The sequence below is a fragment of the Oncorhynchus nerka genome, linkage group LG7, assembly GCF_034236695.1.
Source record: "Oncorhynchus nerka isolate Pitt River linkage group LG7, Oner_Uvic_2.0, whole genome shotgun sequence".
Lineage (NCBI taxonomy): Eukaryota > Metazoa > Chordata > Actinopteri > Salmoniformes > Salmonidae > Oncorhynchus > Oncorhynchus nerka.
Window position 1 is genome coordinate 1,460,756 of NC_088402.1, and position 18,274 is coordinate 1,479,029.

At 49.2% G+C, this 18,274-nt stretch overlaps 1 protein-coding gene across 1 annotated transcript in view; it reads left to right on the forward strand.

Moving 5' to 3' along the window:
- rnf19a (ring finger protein 19A, RBR E3 ubiquitin protein ligase) overlaps positions 1-18,274 on the forward strand; it is a 62,734-nt gene that overhangs the window by 19,312 nt on the left and 25,148 nt on the right. Inside the window, 4 exon segments of the mRNA XM_065020094.1 lie at positions 260-1,059; positions 6,164-6,372; positions 6,675-6,819; positions 14,805-14,967. Of these exon segments, the coding sequence (XP_064876166.1) occupies positions 467-1,059; positions 6,164-6,372; positions 6,675-6,819; positions 14,805-14,967 (1,110 nt within the window). The 5' untranslated portion in view covers positions 260-466.

An 18,274-nucleotide genomic window follows, 5' to 3' on the forward strand; every position in this document is an offset into this window, starting at 1 on the left:
ATTTTTCAGCACCCACTTAGATGTTCCATGACATTAACTAGCCTTTGTCCCAGAACACTTCTCTGACCACACATAAGATAGTATCTATTGATGTTAGTAAAATGTTGAGGAATTTTTCCAGTGTTGCACATGTTTTCTGTACTAAATGAGGAAATGTCTTCTCTAACTGAAACAGTGAGAACACTTCCCTTCACCAAAACGTCTGTCTCTGACCCTGTTTCTGTGTTCAGTCACTGACCCGCTCCTTCTCTCCCTCCAGGTAGTGTCCAGAACAGATCCAGCCCTGTGGGCCATACGAGACCAGACCTGGAGAGCAGGCCCAGGCCGCCACCAGAGACCACCACCATGTCTTACCAGCCTGCGCCTGCTCCTTAACACCCTGTCCCCCCAGCCCCTCTCACCATCCCCCTCCCTCCCTGTGGATGCCCCCCTGCCTGGTGGAGGAGGAGCCTCCTCTGGTGGGGAGATGAGCCTGCAGCAGCTGAGGGGGGATCGGGGGGGTTCTGGGTCTGAGAGGGACCTCCACTCAGCAGCCTCCTCCATCAGCCTGCCCTCCGTCAGGAAGGCCCCCAAGAAGAGACGCCTCTCCCTGCGCTCGCTGTTCAGCCGGCGCCACCGTGGGGATCGAGACCCCAAGAGGAAATCACAGGACTTACAGGTTGGCGGTGTGGACGGGATCGCCAGCGTGGAGAGCATCCATTCAGAGATATGTCATGGAGACAAGACCTCAACGCTCTCCGCCCCCGTTGTGGCCTCTTCCTCCTCTGAGTTCCTGGAGTGTCCTCTCTGTCTCCTCCGCCACGCCAGAGACCGTTTCCCTGACATCATGACCTGCCACCACCGCTCCTGTGCGGATTGCCTGCGCCAGTACTTACGTATAGAGATCAGTGAGTCGCGTGTCAACATCAGCTGTCCAGAGTGCTCTGAGCGGTTCAACCCCCACGACATCCGCATCATCCTGGGAGACCAGCCCCTCATGGAGAAGTACGAGGAGTTCATGTTGAGACGATGGCTGGTGGCCGACCCTGACTGCCGCTGGTGCCCCGCCCCTGACTGCGGGTAAGAGACACACACCTCACGGCAATAGGCAGAGTTCATTATCAGTCATTACAGTTAATTTGTATTTCTATTTATTATGCCAAGGCAGCAGCAGCTACTCTTCCTGGGGTCCGGCAAAATTAAAACGGTTATATATGATGAAGTCAATCTCTCCTCTATTTTGAGCCAGGAGAGATTGACATGTATATTATTGTTAGCTCTCTGTGTACATCTATGTGCCAGCCATGCTGCATACATAGACACTTTACTGAAAGCCAGTGGCATGTCTTTAGTAAAGATTGAAAAAAGTAAGGGGCCTAGACAGCTGCCCTGGGGAATTCCTGATTCTACCTGGATTATGTTGGAGAGGCTTCCATTAAAGAACACCCTCTGTGTTCTGTTAGACAGGTAACTCTTTATCCACATTGAATGTCCTTCCCTATAAGCGTGCTGAAAGTCTGTTGTCAATTTTAATTACTGTAAAATAGCATTGTATCTGATCAAACCATTTTTTCCAGAAGTTTACTACGGGTTGGTAACAGGCTGATTGTTCGGCTATTTGAGCACGTAAAGGGGGCTTTACTATTCTTAGGTAGTGGAATGACTTTAGCTTCCCTCCAGTTCTGAGGGCACACACTTTCTAATAGGATGAAATTGAAGATATGGCGAATAGTGGAAATATCGTCCGCTATTATCCTCAGTAATTTTCCATCCAAGTTGTCAGACCTAGGTGGCTTGTCATTGTTAATAAAGAACAATAATGTTCTTGAACAATAATGTTTTTCACCTCTTCCACTCTCACTTTACGGAATTGAAAATTACAATTCTTTTATAATTTGGTCAGATATACTTGAATGGGTCAGCGTTTGTTGCTGGCATGTCATGCCTAAATTTTCTAATGAAAACTTCTTTAAAGTAGAAATATCCATCGTTTTTGTGATGAATCTGAATCTGATTCAATGAATGATGGAACTGAGTTTGCCTTTTTTCCCAAAATTGAAGGTGCTCCAAAGCTTTTTACTATATTTCGTTGTCACTTATCTTTGTTTAATAGTGGAGTTTCTTCTTGGGTGCATGTTTATTAGTAACTGGGATAAGCAATTACATAACTGTGAAGTTGTAACGTCTGGTTGCTCATTACACCACGGACCAACAGATATTCTTTCATCAGCATATGAATCACTACGAAACTTATTGTATGACCTCTTATACACTATATTAGGCCCAGCCTGACCTCTTGTACACTATATTAGGCCCAGCCTTTGGAACTGTGGTTTTCCTAGATATGGCTACTATATTGTGATCACTACAGCCCATGGATCTGGATGCTGCTTTACAGTAGGTTTCTGCAGCATTAGTAAAGGTGTGATCACTACAGCCCATGGATCTGGATACTGCTTTACAGTAGGTTTCTGCAGCATTAGTAAAGGTGTGATCACTACAGCCCATGGATCTGGATGCTGCTTTACAGTAGGTTTCTGCAGCATTAGTAAAGGTGTGATCACTACAGCCCATGGATCTGGATGCTGCTTTACAGTAGGTTTCTGCAGCATTAGTAAAGGTGTGATCACTACAGCCCATGGATCTGGATGCTGCTTTACAGTAGGTTTCTGCAGCATTAGTAAAGGTGTGATCACTACAGCCCATGGATCTGGATACTGCTTTACAGTAGGTTTCTGCAGCATTAGTAAAGGTGTGATCACTACAGCCCATGGATCTGGATGCTGCTTTACAGTAGGTTTCTGCAGCATTAGTAAAGGTGTGATCACTACAGCCCATGGATCTGGATACTGCTTTACAGTAGGTTTCTGCAGCATTAGTAAAGGTGTGATCACTACAGCCCATGGATCTGGATGCTGCTTTACAGTAGGTTTCTGCAGCATTAGTAAAGGTGTGATCAATACAGCCCATGGATCTGGATGCTGCTTTACAGTAGGTTTATGCAGCATTAGTAAAGGTGTGATCACTACAGCCCATGGATCTGGATGCTGCTTTACAGTAGGTTTCTGCAGCATTAGTAAAGGTGTGATCACTACAGCCCATGGATCTGGATACTGCTTTACAGTAGGTTTCTGCAGCATTAGTAAAGGTGTGATCACTACAGCCCATGGATCTGGATGCTGCTTTACAGTAGGTTTCTGCAGCATTAGTAAAGGTGTGATCACTACAGCCCATGGATCTGGATACTGCTTTACAGTAGGTTTCTGCAGCATTAGTAAAGGTGTGATCACTACAGTCCATGGATCTGGATACTGCTTTACAGTAGGTTTCTGCAGCATTAGTAAAGGTGTGATCACTACAGCCCATGGATCTGGATGCTGCTTTACAGTAGGTTTCTGCAGCATTAGTAAAGGTGTGATCACTACAGCCCATGGATCTGGATACTGCTTTACAGTAGGTTTCTGCAGCATTAGTAAAGATGTGATCACTACAGCCCATGGATCTGGATACTGCTTTACAGTAGGTTTCTGCAGCATTAGTAAAGATGTGATCAATACATGTTGATGATTTCCTTCCTGTGCTGTTTGTATCTACCCTGGTAGGTTGACTGATAACCTGAACCAGGTTGCAGGCACTGGTTACAGTTTGAAGGTTTTTCTTGAGTGGGCAGCTTGCTGAAAGCCAGTCAAGGTACATGTTTTAACAACTTTTCTGGGATGCTTGCTTGTTTTCATAGCAGAAGTAAATATTCTCATGTGATTTATGTTAGTGCAGAGTGAGCTGCACACAGTGGACTTCCTACTAGGGCACACCTCCTCAGTGCTAACAGTGGACTTCCTACTAGGGCACACCGCCTCAGTGCTAACAGTGGACTTCCTACTAGGGCACACCGCCTCAGTGCTAACAGTGGACTTCCTACTAGGGCACACCGCCTCAGTGCTAACAGTGGACTTCCTACTAGGGCACACCGCCTCAGTGCTAACAGTGGACTTCCTACTAGGGCACACCGCCTCAGTGCTAACAGTGGACTTCCTACTAGGGCACACCGCCTCAGTGCTAACAGTGGACTTCCTACTAGGGCACACCGCCTCAGTGCTAACAGTGGACTTCCTACTAGGGCACACCGCCTCAGTGCTAACAGTGGACTTCCTACTAGGGCACACCGCCTCAGTGCTAACAGTGGACTTCCTACTAGGGCACACCGCCTCAGTGCTAACAGTGGACTTCCTACTAGGGCACACCGCCTCAGTGCTAACAGTGGACTTCCTACTAGGGCACACCGCCTCAGTGCTAACAGTGGACTTCCTACTAGGGCACACCGCCTCAGTGCTAACAGTGGACTTCCTACTAGGGCACACCGCCTCAGTGCTAACAGTGGACTTCCTACTAGGGCACACCGCCTCAGTGCTAACAGTGGACTTCCTACTAGGGCACACCGCCTCAGTGCTAACAGTGGACTTCCTACTAGGGCACACCGCCTCAGTGCTAACAGTGGACTTCCTACTAGGGCACACCGCCTCAGTGCTAACAGTATAATTCTGGTTCATATGCACATGATTACTGTATACAATAGCTGTAGGATCAGCAGAGGCATTCAGGGCAGTTAGAGGGACGTAAAATTAGGTTACTTACATTGTGTCTACCAACGCCACTGGTTTAATGTAAATTTGCTGAAGCATTGTGATGACTCAGCGACACAATGTTAGGGATTAACTGAGCTGGTCTTGGGTCATTGATAAATCATTGTCTCAACGGTAGGCCAGGTGTACCGAGTAACCAGATCAACAGGTGAAAGTAAAAATAAAAAAAAATAGGTTGTGTTTGTGATATTAAGGTCCAGTGGTAAAAATGTATTTTTGTAGTTCAGAAGAAGTACAACACTGGATAATATTAGTGTCCTGCCTGCCCAGCCCTATCCTGTCGCATGCTACTCCCATGTTATCACTGAGTTTTTAAACCCAGAGGCACAACATCGCTAGACTTCCCAGAATGCCTGTGAAACAGACCAGGCCGGTGTTGGGAGTTTGAGAAGTCATTGAGAGTATCTGAAGGCACAACCTAGATTCAAGACCATGTCTTACAGCTGTAACATGTACCCTTTCAGAAAACCCGACCAAATTCACCTAGAAATGGGAGTCTTTCCATGACAGACTGACGGCTATGATCCCTTATTGATGTCCCTTGTTAAATCAGTGTTGATGAGGAGACAAGTTAAAGGATTTGTAAGCCTAGAGAAAATGTAGACTTGGATTGCGTATGTGTGTCATTCAGTGGGTGAATGGGCAAGACAAAAGATTTAAGTGCCTTTTGAATGCGTTATGGTAGTAGGTGCCCCGGTGTGTCAGTGCTGTTGGATTCTTTTTTACGCTTAGGTTTCCTCTGTGTATCAAGAATGGTCCACCACCCAAAGGACATCCAGTCTACTTAACAGAGCTGTGGGAAACGTTGGAGTCAACATGAGCCAGCATCGCTGTGGAGCGCTTTCGACACCTTGTAGAGTCCAACCCCAGACGATTTGAGGCTGTTCTGAGGGCAAAAGGGGGTGCAACTCAATATTAGGCACTTGTTCCTAATGTTTTGTACACTCAGTGTAGATCTGTCATTCTCATTGAAAGCCAGTCTAAGAAGTGGAGAATCTGTTCTATCAAGACTTGCCTAAAGATAAAATAGAGGTGTAAAAAATCTGCCCTAATTAATCGGCCATTACGATTAATCGGTCGACCTCTACTTGATACGCACATAAATGAAGCGATTTATTTTTGCTGGGGTCTCGGGACCGATGGGGTTAAGAGGCTGTAAATGGGTTAAACCTGTGTGTTTCACCTCGCCAGATCAATATATTTTTATCCCCCTTCTCCCCAATTTCAATCTTGTCGCATTGCTGCAATTCCCCAACGGGCTTAGGAGGCGAAGGTCGAGTCATGCGTCTTCCGTAACATGACCAGCTAAACTGCGCTTATTAACACCCTCTTGCTTAACCCCAAGCCAGCCGCACCAATGTGTCGGAGGAAACACCGTTCACCTGACGACCGAGGTCAGCGTTGCCCGCCACAAGGAGTCGCTAGAGTGCGATGAGCCAAATAAAGCCCCCCCATCGCCCCTGGTGTCCTTCTGCAGTACTGATTCTAACAGAAACCTCTGGGACTAATGGCCACCATTTTTGTTTTTGTTCTCCTTTCCCCAGGTATGCAGTCATTGCCTTCGGCTGTGCCAGCTGTCCTAAGATCACGTGTGGACGTGAGGGGTGTGGCACGGAGTTCTGTTACCACTGTAAGCAGCTGTGGCACCCCAACCAGACGTGTGATGCCGCCCGGCAGCAGAGAGCCCAGAGCCTGAGGCTACGCACCTTCCGTTCCTCATCTCTCAACTACAGCCAGGAGAGTGGTGCTGCAGGTAACACTCACTCACGGCTCATACCTCCTCACGGCTCATACCTCCTCACGGCTCATGCCTCCTCACGGCTCATGCCTCCTCACGGCTCATGCCTCCTCACGGCTCATGCCTCCTCACGGCTCATGCCTCCTCACGGCTCATGCCTCCTCACGGCTCATGCCTCCTCACGGCTCATACCTCCTCACGGCTCATACCTCCTCACAGCTCATACCACCTCACAGCTCATACCACCTCACAGCTCTTATCAGTTCACACAGAGGATGAATCTGATCTGTCCGTCCCTTCTCTCTCACCGTCACCAGCTGATGACATCAAGCCGTGTCCGCGCTGCGCGGCTTACATCATCAAGATGAACGACGGCAGCTGTAACCACATGACCTGCGCCGTGTGCGGCTGTGAGTTCTGCTGGCTCTGCATGAAGGAGATCTCTGACCTGCACTACCTGAGGTGAGGGGTTGACAAACAACAACCATGTCTTCAATTAACTCTCACACTTGTCTTGCCTGTACGGATTGAGTTTTATTTGTAATGCCTGTGATATGTGGTTGTTTTACCTACCTCCATAGGCATTACATTTGGATCAGAGCGTTTGATAAATGACCAATGTTAGAACCACTAAACACGCTGATTGGTACCTATGCTTTTCTGTTGCTCATTAGAAAAAACAGATTTTTATTTATTTTTTACCAGAATGTGTCCAAGATAACTCAAGACATCTGTAATAAATGTTGGAATTTTTTGTCGGATGTTTTAGTTGAGCAGTTTGACATCTAACCAAGGTGTTTGATGCAGTATTTCTCAACCTGTTGGCTTCCGGAAAAAAAGATGGGTGGGTCTGTCTATTGGATGGAGAGCAAAACACTGCAGCTGCTCTCCCCATGTTAGTGGACAAATGGGTGGGTCTGTCTATTGGATGGAGAGCAAAACACTGCAGCTGCTCTCCCCATGTTAGTGGACAAATGGGTGGGTCTGTCTATTGGATGGAGAGCAAAACACTGCAGCTGCTCTCCCCATGTTAGTGGACAAATGGACCCAACCTTCATTTACATATTGTGTGACGTACGGATATTCCGAACTCCATTTTAGACAAGACAGACTTTATGACAAAGGATCCTATTTACACTTTGTAGTACATTCTACCCTAGAATAACTTTCTGACTCTTGATGCCACATGGGCTGTTTTTAAAGGCAGCTGTTCTTTAATGTAAATGTCTATAACACATCGCTTTATTCATTGAGGGAAGGGATATGATTGGTTTGCACACATCGCTTTATTCATTGAGGGAAGGGATATGATTGGTTTGCACACATTGCTTTTTTCATTGAGGGAAGGGATATGATTGGTTTGCACACATTGCTTTTCTAACCTGCTCTGACAGTGAAAGTAAAGTAACAAATATCCCCTCCAGCCCATCATGGTGGTGTTGTAATGTCCTCTCTCTCTCCCCCAGGATGGTGTTGTAATGTCCTCTCTCCCCCCCCCCAGCCCATCAGGATGGTGTTGTAATGTCCTCTCTCCCAGCCCATCAGGATGGTGTTGTAATGTCCTCTCTCTCCCCCAGGATGGTGTTGTAATGTCCTCTCTCTCTCCCCCCAGCCCATCAGGATGGTGTTGTAATGTCCTCTCTCTCTCCCCCAGCCCATCAGGATGGTGTTGTAATGTCCTCTCTCTCTCCCCCAGCCCATCAGGATGGTGTTGTAATGTCCTCTCTCCCCCAGCCCATCAGGATGGTGTTGTAATGTCCTCTCTCTCCCCCCAGCCCATCAGGATGGTGTTGTAATGTCCTCTCTCCCCCCCCCAGCCCGTCAGGATGGTGTTGTAATGTCCTCTCTCTCCCCCCAGCCCATCAGGATGGTGTTGTAATGTCCTCTCTCTCTCCCCCCAGCCCATCAGGATGGTGTTGTAATGTCCTCTCTCTCCCCCAGGATGGTGTTGTAATGTCCTCTCTCTCCCCCAGCCCATCAGGATGGTGTTGTAATGTCCTCTCTCTCCCCCAGGATGGTGTTGTAATGTCCTCTCTCTCCCCCCAGGATGGTGTTGTAATGTCCTCTCTCTCCCCCCAGGATGGTGTTGTAATGTCCTCTCTCTCCCCCAGCCCATCAGGATGGTGTTGTAATGTCCTCTCTCTCCCCCAGCCCATCAGGATGGTGTTGTAATGTCCTCTCTCTCCCCCAGCCCATCAGGATGGTGTTGTAATGTCCTCTCTCTCCCCCCCCCAGCCCATCAGGATGGTGTTGTAATGTCCTCTCTCTCCCCCAGCCCATCAGGATGGTGTTGTAATGTCCTCTCTCTCCCCCAGCCCATCAGGATGGTGTTGTAATGTCCTCTCTCTCCCCCCAGCCCATCAGGATGGTGTTGTAATGTCCTCTCCCCCCCAGCCCATCAGGATGGTGTTGTAATGTCCTCTCTCTCTCCCCCCCAGCCCATCAGGATGGTGTTGTAATGTCCTCTCTCTCCCCCAGCCCATCAGGATGGTGTTGTAATGTCCTCTCTCTCCCCCCCAGCCCATCAGGATGGTGTTGTAATGTCCTCTCTCTCCCCCAGCCCATCAGGATGGTGTTGTAATGTCCTCTCTCTCCCCCAGCCCATCAGGATGGTGTTGTAATGTCCTCTCTCTCACCCCAGCCCATCAGGATGGTGTTGTAATGTCCTCTCCCCCCCAGCCCATCAGGATGGTGTTGTAATGTCCTCTCTCTCCCCCCAGCCCATCAGGATGGTGTTGTAATGTCCTCTCTCTCCCCCCAGGATGGTGTTGTAATGTCCTCTCTCTCCCCCAGCCCATCAGGATGGTGTTGTAATGTCCTCTCTCTCCCCCAGCCCATCAGGATGGTGTTGTAATGTCCTCTCTCTCCCCCCCAGCCCATCAGGATGGTGTTGTAATGTCCTCTCTCTCCCCCAGGATGGTGTTGTAATGTCCTCTCTCTCTCCCCCAGGATGGTGTTGTAATGTCCTCTCTCTCCCCCCAGGATGGTGTTGTAATGTCCTCTCTCTCCCCCAGCCCATCAGGATGGTGTTGTAATGTCCTCTCTCTCTCCCCCAGCCCATCAGGATGGTGTTGTAATGTCCTCTCTCTCCCCCAGCCCATCAGGATGGTGTTGTAATGTCCTCTCTCTCCCCCAGCCCATCAGGATGGTGTTGTAATGTCCTCTCTCCCCCAGCCCATCAGGATGGTGTTGTAATGTCCTCTCTCTCCCCCAGCCCATCAGGATGGTGTTGTAATGTCCTCTCTCTCCCCCAGCCCATCAGGATGGTGTTGTAATGTCCTCTCTCCCCCCAGGATGGTGTTGTAATGTCCTCTCTCTCCCCCAGGATGGTGTTGTAATGTCCTCTCTCTCCCCCAGGATGGTGTTGTAATGTCCTCTCTCTCCCCAGGATGGTGTTGTAATGTCCTCTCCCCCAGCCCATCAGGATGGTGTTGTAATGTCCTCTCCCCCCCAGCCCATCAGGATGGTGTTGTAATGTCCTCTCTCTCCCCCAGCCCATCAGGATGGTGTTGTAATGTCCTCTCTCTCCCCCCAGCCCATCAGGATGGTGTTGTAATGTCCTCTCTCTCCCCAGCCCATCAGGATGGTGTTGTAATGTCCTCTCTCTCCCAGCCCATCAGGATGGTGTTGTAATGTCCTCTCTCTCCCCAGCCCATCAGGATGGTGTTGTAATGTCCTCTCTCTCCCCCAGCCCATCAGGATGGTGTTGTAATGTCCTCTCTCCCCCCCAGCCCATCAGGATGGTGTTGTAATGTCCTCTCTCTCTCCCCAGCCCATCAGGATGGTGTTGTAATGTCCTCTCTCCCCCAGCCCATCAGGATGGTGTTGTAATGTCCTCTCTCTCTCCCCCAGGATGGTGTTGTAATGTCCTCCCCCCCAGCCCATCAGGATGGTGTTGTAATGTCCTCTCTCTCTCCCCCAGCCCATCAGGATGGTGTTGTAATGTCCTCTCTCTCCCCCAGCCCATCAGGATGGTGTTGTAATGTCCTCTCTCTCCCCCAGCCCATCAGGATGGTGTTGTAATGTCCTCTCTCTCTCCCCCAGGATGGTGTTGTAATGTCCTCTCTCTCCCCCCAGCCCATCAGGATGGTGTTGTAATGTCCTCTCTCTCCCCCAGGATGGTGTTGTAATGTCCTCTCTCCCCCCAGCCCATCAGGATGGTGTTGTAATGTCCTCTCTCTCTCCCCCAGCCCATCAGGATGGTGTTGTAATGTCCTCTCTCTCTCCCCCAGCCCATCAGGATGGTGTTGTAATGTCCTCTCTCTCTCCAGCCCATCAGGATGGTGTTGTAATGTCCTCTCTCTCCCCCAGCCCATCAGGATGGTGTTGTAATGTCCTCTCTCTCCCCCAGGATGGTGTTGTAATGTCCTCTCTCTCCCCCCAGCCCATCAGGATGGTGTTGTAATGTCCTCTCTCTCTCCCCAGCCCATCAGGATGGTGTTGTAATGTCCTCTCTCTCTCCCCCCAGCCCATCAGGATGGTGTTGTAATGTCCTCTCTCTCCCCCAGCCCATCAGGATGGTGTTGTAATGTCCTCTCTCTCCCCCAGGATGGTGTTGTAATGTCCTCTCTCTCCCCCAGCCCATCAGGATGGTGTTGTAATGTCCTCTCTCTCTCCCAGCCCATCAGGATGGTGTTGTAATGTCCTCTCTCTCTCCCCCAGCCCATCAGGATGGTGTTGTAATGTCCTCTCTCTCCCCCCCAGCCCATCAGGATGGTGTTGTAATGTCCTCTCTCTCCCCCAGCCCATCAGGATGGTGTTGTAATGTCCTCTCTCTCCCCCCAGCCCATCAGGATGGTGTTGTAATGTCCTCTCTCTCCCCCAGCCCATCAGGATGGTGTTGTAATGTCCTCTCTCTCCCCCCAGCCCATCAGGATGGTGTTGTAATGTCCTCTCTCTCCCCCAGGATGGTGTTGTAATGTCCTCTCTCTCCCCCAGGATGGTGTTGTAATGTCCTCTCTCTCCCCCAGGATGGTGTTGTAATGTCCTCTCTCTCTCCCCAGGATGGTGTTGTAATGTCCTCTCTCCCCCAGCCCATCAGGATGGTGTTGTAATGTCCTCTCTCTCCCCCCAGCCCATCAGGATGGTGTTGTAATGTCCTCTCTCTCTCCCCCCAGGATGGTGTTGTAATGTCCTCTCTCTCTCCCCCCCAGCCCATCAGGATGGTGTTGTAATGTCCTCTCTCCCCCAGCCCATCAGGATGGTGTTTTAATGTCCTCTCTCTCCCCCAGCCCATCAGGATGGTGTTGTAATGTCCTCTCTCTCTCCCCCAGGATGGTGTTGTAATGTCCTCTCTCCCCCCAGGATGGTGTTGTAATGTCCTCTCTCTCCCCCAGCCCATCAGGATGGTGTTGTAATGTCCTCTCTCTCTCCCCCAGGATGGTGTTGTAATGTCCTCTCTCCCCCCCAGGATGGTGTTGTAATGTCCTCTCTCTCTCCCCAGGATGGTGTTGTAATGTCCTCTCTCTCCCCCCCAGGATGGTGTTGTAATGTCCTCTCTCTCTCCCCCAGCCCATCAGGATGGTGTTGTAATGTCCTCTCTCTCTCCCCAGGATGGTGTTGTAATGTCCTCTCTCTCTCCCCCAGGATGGTGTTGTAATGTCCTCTCTCTCCCCCAGCCCATCAGGATGGTGTTGTAATGTCCTCTCTCTCCCCCAGGATGGTGTTGTAATGTCCTCTCTCTCCCCCAGCCCATCAGGATGGTGTTGTAATGTCCTCTCTCTCTCCCCCAGCCCATCAGGATGGTGTTGTAATGTCCTCTCCCCCCCAGCCCGTCAGGATGGTGTTGTAATGTCCTCTCTCTCCCCCAGGATGGTGTTGTAATGTCCTCTCTCCCCCAGCCCATCAGGATGGTGTTGTAATGTCCTCTCCCCCCCCCCAGCCCGTCAGGATAGTGTTGTAATGTCCTCTCTCTCCCCCAGCCCATCAGGATGGTGTTGTAATGTCCTCTCTCTCCCCCCAGCCCATCAGGATGGTGTTGTAATGTCCTCTCTCCCCCCCCAGCCCGTCAGGATGGTGTTGTAATGTCCTCTCTCTCCCCCAGCCCGTCAGGATGGTGTTGTAATGTCCTCTCTCCCCCAGCCCATCAGGATGGTGTTGTAATGTCCTCTCTCCCCCCAGCCCATCAGGATGGTGTTGTAATGTCCTCTCTCCCCCCAGCCCATCAGGATGGTGTTGTAATGTCCTCTCTCTCCCCCCAGCCCATCAGGATGGTGTTGTAATGTCCTCTCTCTCCCCCAGCCCATCAGGATGGTGTTGTAATGTCCTCTCTCTCCCCCCCAGCCCATCAGGATGGTGTTGTAATGTCCTCTCTCTCCCCAGCCCATCAGGATGGTGTTGTAATGTCCTCTCTCTCCCCCAGCCCATCAGGATGGTGTTGTAATGTCCTCTCTCTCCCCCCAGCCCATCAGGATGGTGTTGTAATGTCCTCTCTCTCTCCCCCCAGCCCATCAGGATGGTGTTGTAATGTCCTCTCTCTCCCCCCCCAGGATGGTGTTGTAATGTCCTCTCTCTCTCTCCCAGCCCATCAGGATGGTGTTGTAATGTCCTCTCTCTCTCCCAGCCCATCAGGATGGTGTTGTAATGTCCTCTCTCTCTCCCCCCAGCCCATCAGGATGGTGTTGTAATGTCCTCTCTCTCTCCCCCCAGCCCGTCAGGATGGTGTTGTAATGTCCTCTCTCCCCCAGGATGGTGTTGTAATGTCCTCTCTCTCTCTCCCAGCCCATCATGGTGGTGTTGTAATGTCCTCTCTCTCTCCCAGCCCATCAGGATGGTGTTGTAATGTCCTCTCTCTCTCTCCCAGCCCGTCAGGATGGTGTTGTAATGTCCTCTCTCCCCCCCCCAGGATGGTGTTGTAATGTCCTCTCTCTCTCTCTCCCAGCCCATCATGGTGGTGTTGTAATGTCCTCTCTCCCCCCCAGCCCGTCAGGATGGTGTTGTAATGTCCTCTCTCTCCCCCCCCAGCCCATCAGGATGGTGTTGTAATGTCCTCTCTCTCTCTCCCAGCCCATCAGGATGGTGTTGTAATGTCCTCTCTCTCCCCCCAGCCCATCAGGATGGTGTTGTAATGTCCTCTCTCTCTCCCCCAGCCCGTCAGGATGGTGTTGTAATGTCCTCTCTCTCCCCCAGCCCATCAGGATGGTGTTGTAATGTCCTCTCTCCCCCCCCCAGCCCGTCAGGATGGTGTTGTAATGTCCTCTCTCTCTCCCCCAGGATGGTGTTGTAATGTCCTCTCTCTCCCCCCCAGCCCGTCAGGATGGTGTTGTAATGTCCTCTCTCTCCCCCAGGATGGTGTTGTAATGTCCTCTCTCTCTCCCCCAGGATGGTGTTGTAATGTCCTCTCTCTCCCCCAGGATGGTGTTGTAATGTCCTCTCTCTCCCCCAGCCCATCAGGATGGTGTTGTAATGTCCTCTCTCTCCCCCCAGCCCATCAGGATGGTGTTGTAATGTCCTCTCTCTCTCCCCATCAGGATGGTGTTGTAATGTCCTCTCTCTCCCCCCAGGATGGTGTTGTAATGTCCTCTCTCTCCCCCAGGATGGTGTTGTAATGTCCTCTCTCTCTCCCCCAGGATGGTGTTGTAATGTCCTCTCTCTCTCCCCTCCAGCCCATCAGGATGGTGTTGTAATGTCCTCTCTCTCTCCCCCCAGCCCATCAGGATGGTGTTGTAATGTCCTCTCTCTCCCCCCAGCCCATCAGGATGGTGTTGTAATGTCCTCTCTCTCCCCCCAGCCCATCAGGATGGTGTTGTAATGTCCTCTCTCTCCCCCCCAGCCCATCAGGATGGTGTTGTAATGTCCTCTCTCCCCCAGCCCATCAGGATGGTGTTGTAATGTCCTCTCTCTCTCCCCAGCCCATCAGGATGGTGTTGTAATGTCCTCTCTCTCCCCCAGCCCATCAGGATGGTGTTGTAATGTCCTCTCTCTCTCCCCAGCCCATCAGGATGGTGTTGTAATGTCCTCTCTCCGTCCCCCAGCCCATCAGGATGGTGTTGTAATGTCCTCTCTCTCTCCCCCAGCCCATCAGGATGGTGTTGTAATGTCCTCTCTCTCCCCCAGCCCATCAGGATGGTGTTGTAATGTCCTCTCTCTCCCCCAGCCCATCAGGATGGTGTTGTAATGTCCTCTCTCTCCCCCAGCCCATCAGGATGGTGTTGTAATGTCCTCTCTCTCCCCCCCAGCCCATCAGGATGGTGTTGTAATGTCCTCTCTCTCCCCCAGCCCATCAGGATGGTGTTGTAATGTCCTCTCTCTCCCCCAGGATGGTGTTGTAATGTCCTCTCTCTCTCCCCCCCAGCCCATCAGGATGGTGTTGTAATGTCCTCTCTCTCCCCCAGGATGGTGTTGTAATGTCCTCTCTCTCCCCCAGCCCATCAGGATGGTGTTGTAATGTCCTCTCTCTCCCCCCAGGATGGTGTTGTAATGTCCTCTCTCTCTCTCTCTCCCCCCAGCCCGTCAGGATGTACCTTCTGGGGTAAGAAGCCATGGAGCAGGAAGAAGAAGATTCTGTGGCAGCTGGGCACGCTGGTGGGCGCACCGGTGGGCATCGCTCTGATCGCTGGCATCGCCATCCCCGCCATGATCATAGGCATCCCTGTCTACGTGGGGAGGAAGGTGAGTTTGGACACCGGAATAGTTTAGAACCTTTTTTTTTTTTTAGGAATGTGTTTCGATGACCCTCAAAAGCCACTGACACGCACAGCTACAAACAGTTAAAGGAATCTGATTGTACTAGTAGCACATTGAAAACAGAGGGAAACAGGGAGGTATTTCATACAGCTGTTGCTGCCAATGCTACTGCTGCTTTAAAGAGAGAATCCTTAATTGCGATGTACATTATTGGACTTATAAATTCATTATATACAGTACCTTCAGAAAGTGTTCACGCCCCTTAACTTTTTCCACATTTTGTTGTTTCAGCCTGGATTAAAGAGATGTCTCACCCATCTATAACACAATACCCCATAATGAGAAAATGAAAACATGTTTTTAGACATTTTTGCCAATTTTATTGAAAATGAAATGCAGAAATATCTCATTTACGTAAGTATTCACACGCCTGGGTCAATAATGTTAAAATGACCTTCGGTAGCGATTTAATGAGGAGTTTTTCTGGGTAAGTCTCAGAGCATTGTAGATCTGGGGCCTCATTTATCAATATTGAGTAATGCTACTTACGAAATAATTTAGAATGGTCGTACGCATAGAAAAAGTGTCCTATGAGAGCCATACGCACACCGGTAGCAGAGAACCATTGAAATACCAATTGTTCTCAGCCTCAATGCTCATGCACAGCCTTGGCTATTTGCATTTCGAAATGCCCCAAATTCAGCATATGGTCAAAATCATCCCTTTAAATTATGTTGGTAATATACAACGCCGTTTCATTAATTCTTTATTTTATGAAACAGAAATAGAGGCGCTAGTGTCAGAGGTTGAGTATAACCAAAAGTATTTTTTTTTGTCTCGCTCAGTTGTGGCTTGACCAGTAGAAATAAAACCATAGCTACAACGTAGTTCCACCTGGCCACCACATTCAGCCAAAGCTACAACGTAGTTCCACCTGGCCACCACATTCAGCCAAAGCTACAACGTAGTTCCACCTGATGCAGCCACCACATTCAACCAAAGCTACAACGTAGTTCCACCTGATGCAGCCACCACATTCAACCAAAGCTACAACGTAGTTCCACCTGGCCACCACATTCAGCCAAAGCTACAACGTAGTTCCACCTGGCCACCACATTCAGCCAAAGCTACAACGTAGTTCCACCTGGCCACCACATTCAGCCAAAGCTACAACGTAGTTCCACCTGGCCACCACATTCAGCCAAAGCTACAACGTAGTTCCACCTGATGCAGCCACCACATTCAGCCAAAGCTACAAAGTAGTTCCACATGATACAGCTACAACGTAGTTAAACCGAACTAGTGTATGGGATCCAACCAGGGTTGGTGCTGGACAACGTGACCGGCAAGATTTTTAATTGACCGGACATTTGAGAAATTGACCAGACATACATATGCATTGGATGGGTAAAACATTAGAGCATCCAGCCACGGTTCTCAATTGCATTTAGGGGTGATTGTAAATCATCTTAAAATAATAAAATATAGGGTTTTATTGAAAAGCATAACATTGCCCATTGCATCTTCATCCCTGCTATAAATCATAAACGATTAACGCTTAAAGGTAAAACATTCAGCTTAGAAGAACAAGCCACCTACACTGTAATAAAACACAACCTATAAATATATTTGTCTAATATAACTTGTGAACGACCTGTCCTATAAACCATCTGTATGAACATTTTAAGAAATAAATAACAAAACAGCTGTTTTCAAATTCAATCTAGGCCTCTCGTTTCATTTAGCTTAGGCATGAACATTTTAAATGAGGCCTAATAAATTAAACTGTAAATGAACTCCAGGGCCGGACGGTCATGGCTAGCAGGGATCCAGCTTTTGTCAAATTAATGTCAGATTTGAGTTTTCGTAGCAGGCAAGGAAAAGGGTTAGGTTTAGCTAAATTAATTTGAACTGCCGTGCCGTGCCTTGTGTCATGTGATACCCAGTTGAAGTCGGAAGTTGACATACACTTAGGTGTTAGAAAAACTTGTTTTTCAACCACTCCACACATTTCTTGTTAACAAACTATAGTTTTGGCAAGTTGTTTAGGAGATCTACTTTGTGCATGACACAAGTAATTTTTCTAACAATTGTTTACAGACTGATTAATTCACTGTATCACAATTCCAGTGGGTCAGAAGTTTACATACACTAAGTTGACTGTGCCTTTAAACAGCTTGGAAAATTCCAGGAAATTATGTCATGGCTTTAGAAGCTTCTGATAGGCTAATTGACATCATTTGAGTCAATTGGAGGTGTACCTGTGGATGTATTTCATGGCCTAACTTCAAACTCAGTGCCTCTTTGCTTGACTTCATGGAAAATCAAAAGAAATCAGCCAAGACCTTAGAAAATAATTGTTGACAAGTCTGGTTCATCCTTTGGAGCAATTTCCAAATGCCTGAAGATACCACATTCATCTGTACAAACAATAGTATGCAAGTATAAACACCATGGGACCACGCAGCCGTCAAACCGCTCAGGAAGGAGACGTGTTCTGTCTCTTAGAGATGAGTGATTAACAACTGTTTCCTACTGTAAGGCAGTTGGCTGCCTAGTGATTAACAACTGTTTCCTACTGTAAGGCAGTGGGCTGCCTAGTGATTAACAACTGTTTCCTACTGTAAGGCAGTTGGCTGCCTAGTGATTAACAACTGTTTCCTACTGTAAGGCAGTTGGCTGCCTAGTGATGAACTGTTTCCTACTGTAAGGCAGTGGGCTGCCTAGTGATGAACTGTTTCCTACTGTAAGGCAGTGGGCTGCCTAGTGATTAACAACTGTTTCCTACTGTAAGGCAGTGGGCTGCCTAGTGATTAACAACTGTTTCCTACTGTAAGGCAGTGGGCTGCCTAGTGATTAACAACTGTTTCCTACTGTAAGGCAGTGGGCTGCCTAGTGATTAACAACTGTTTCCTACTGTAAGGCAGTGGGCTGCCTAGTGATTAACAACTGTTTCCTACTGTAAGGCAGTGGGCTGCCTAGTGATGAACTGTTTCCTACTGTAAGGCAGTGGGCTGCCTAGTGATTAACAACTGTTTCCTACTGTAAGGCAGTGGGCTGCCTAGTGATTAACAACTGTTTCCTACTGTAAGGCAGTGGGCTGCCTAGTGATGAACTGTTTCCTACTGTAAGGCAGTGGGCTGCCTAGTGATGAACTGTTTCCTACTGTAAGGCAGTGGGCTGCCTAGTGATGAACTGTTTCCTACTGTAAGGCAGTTGGCTGCCTAGTGATGAACTGTTTCCTACTGTAAGGCAGTGGGCTGCCTAGTGATGAACTGTTTCCTACTGTAAG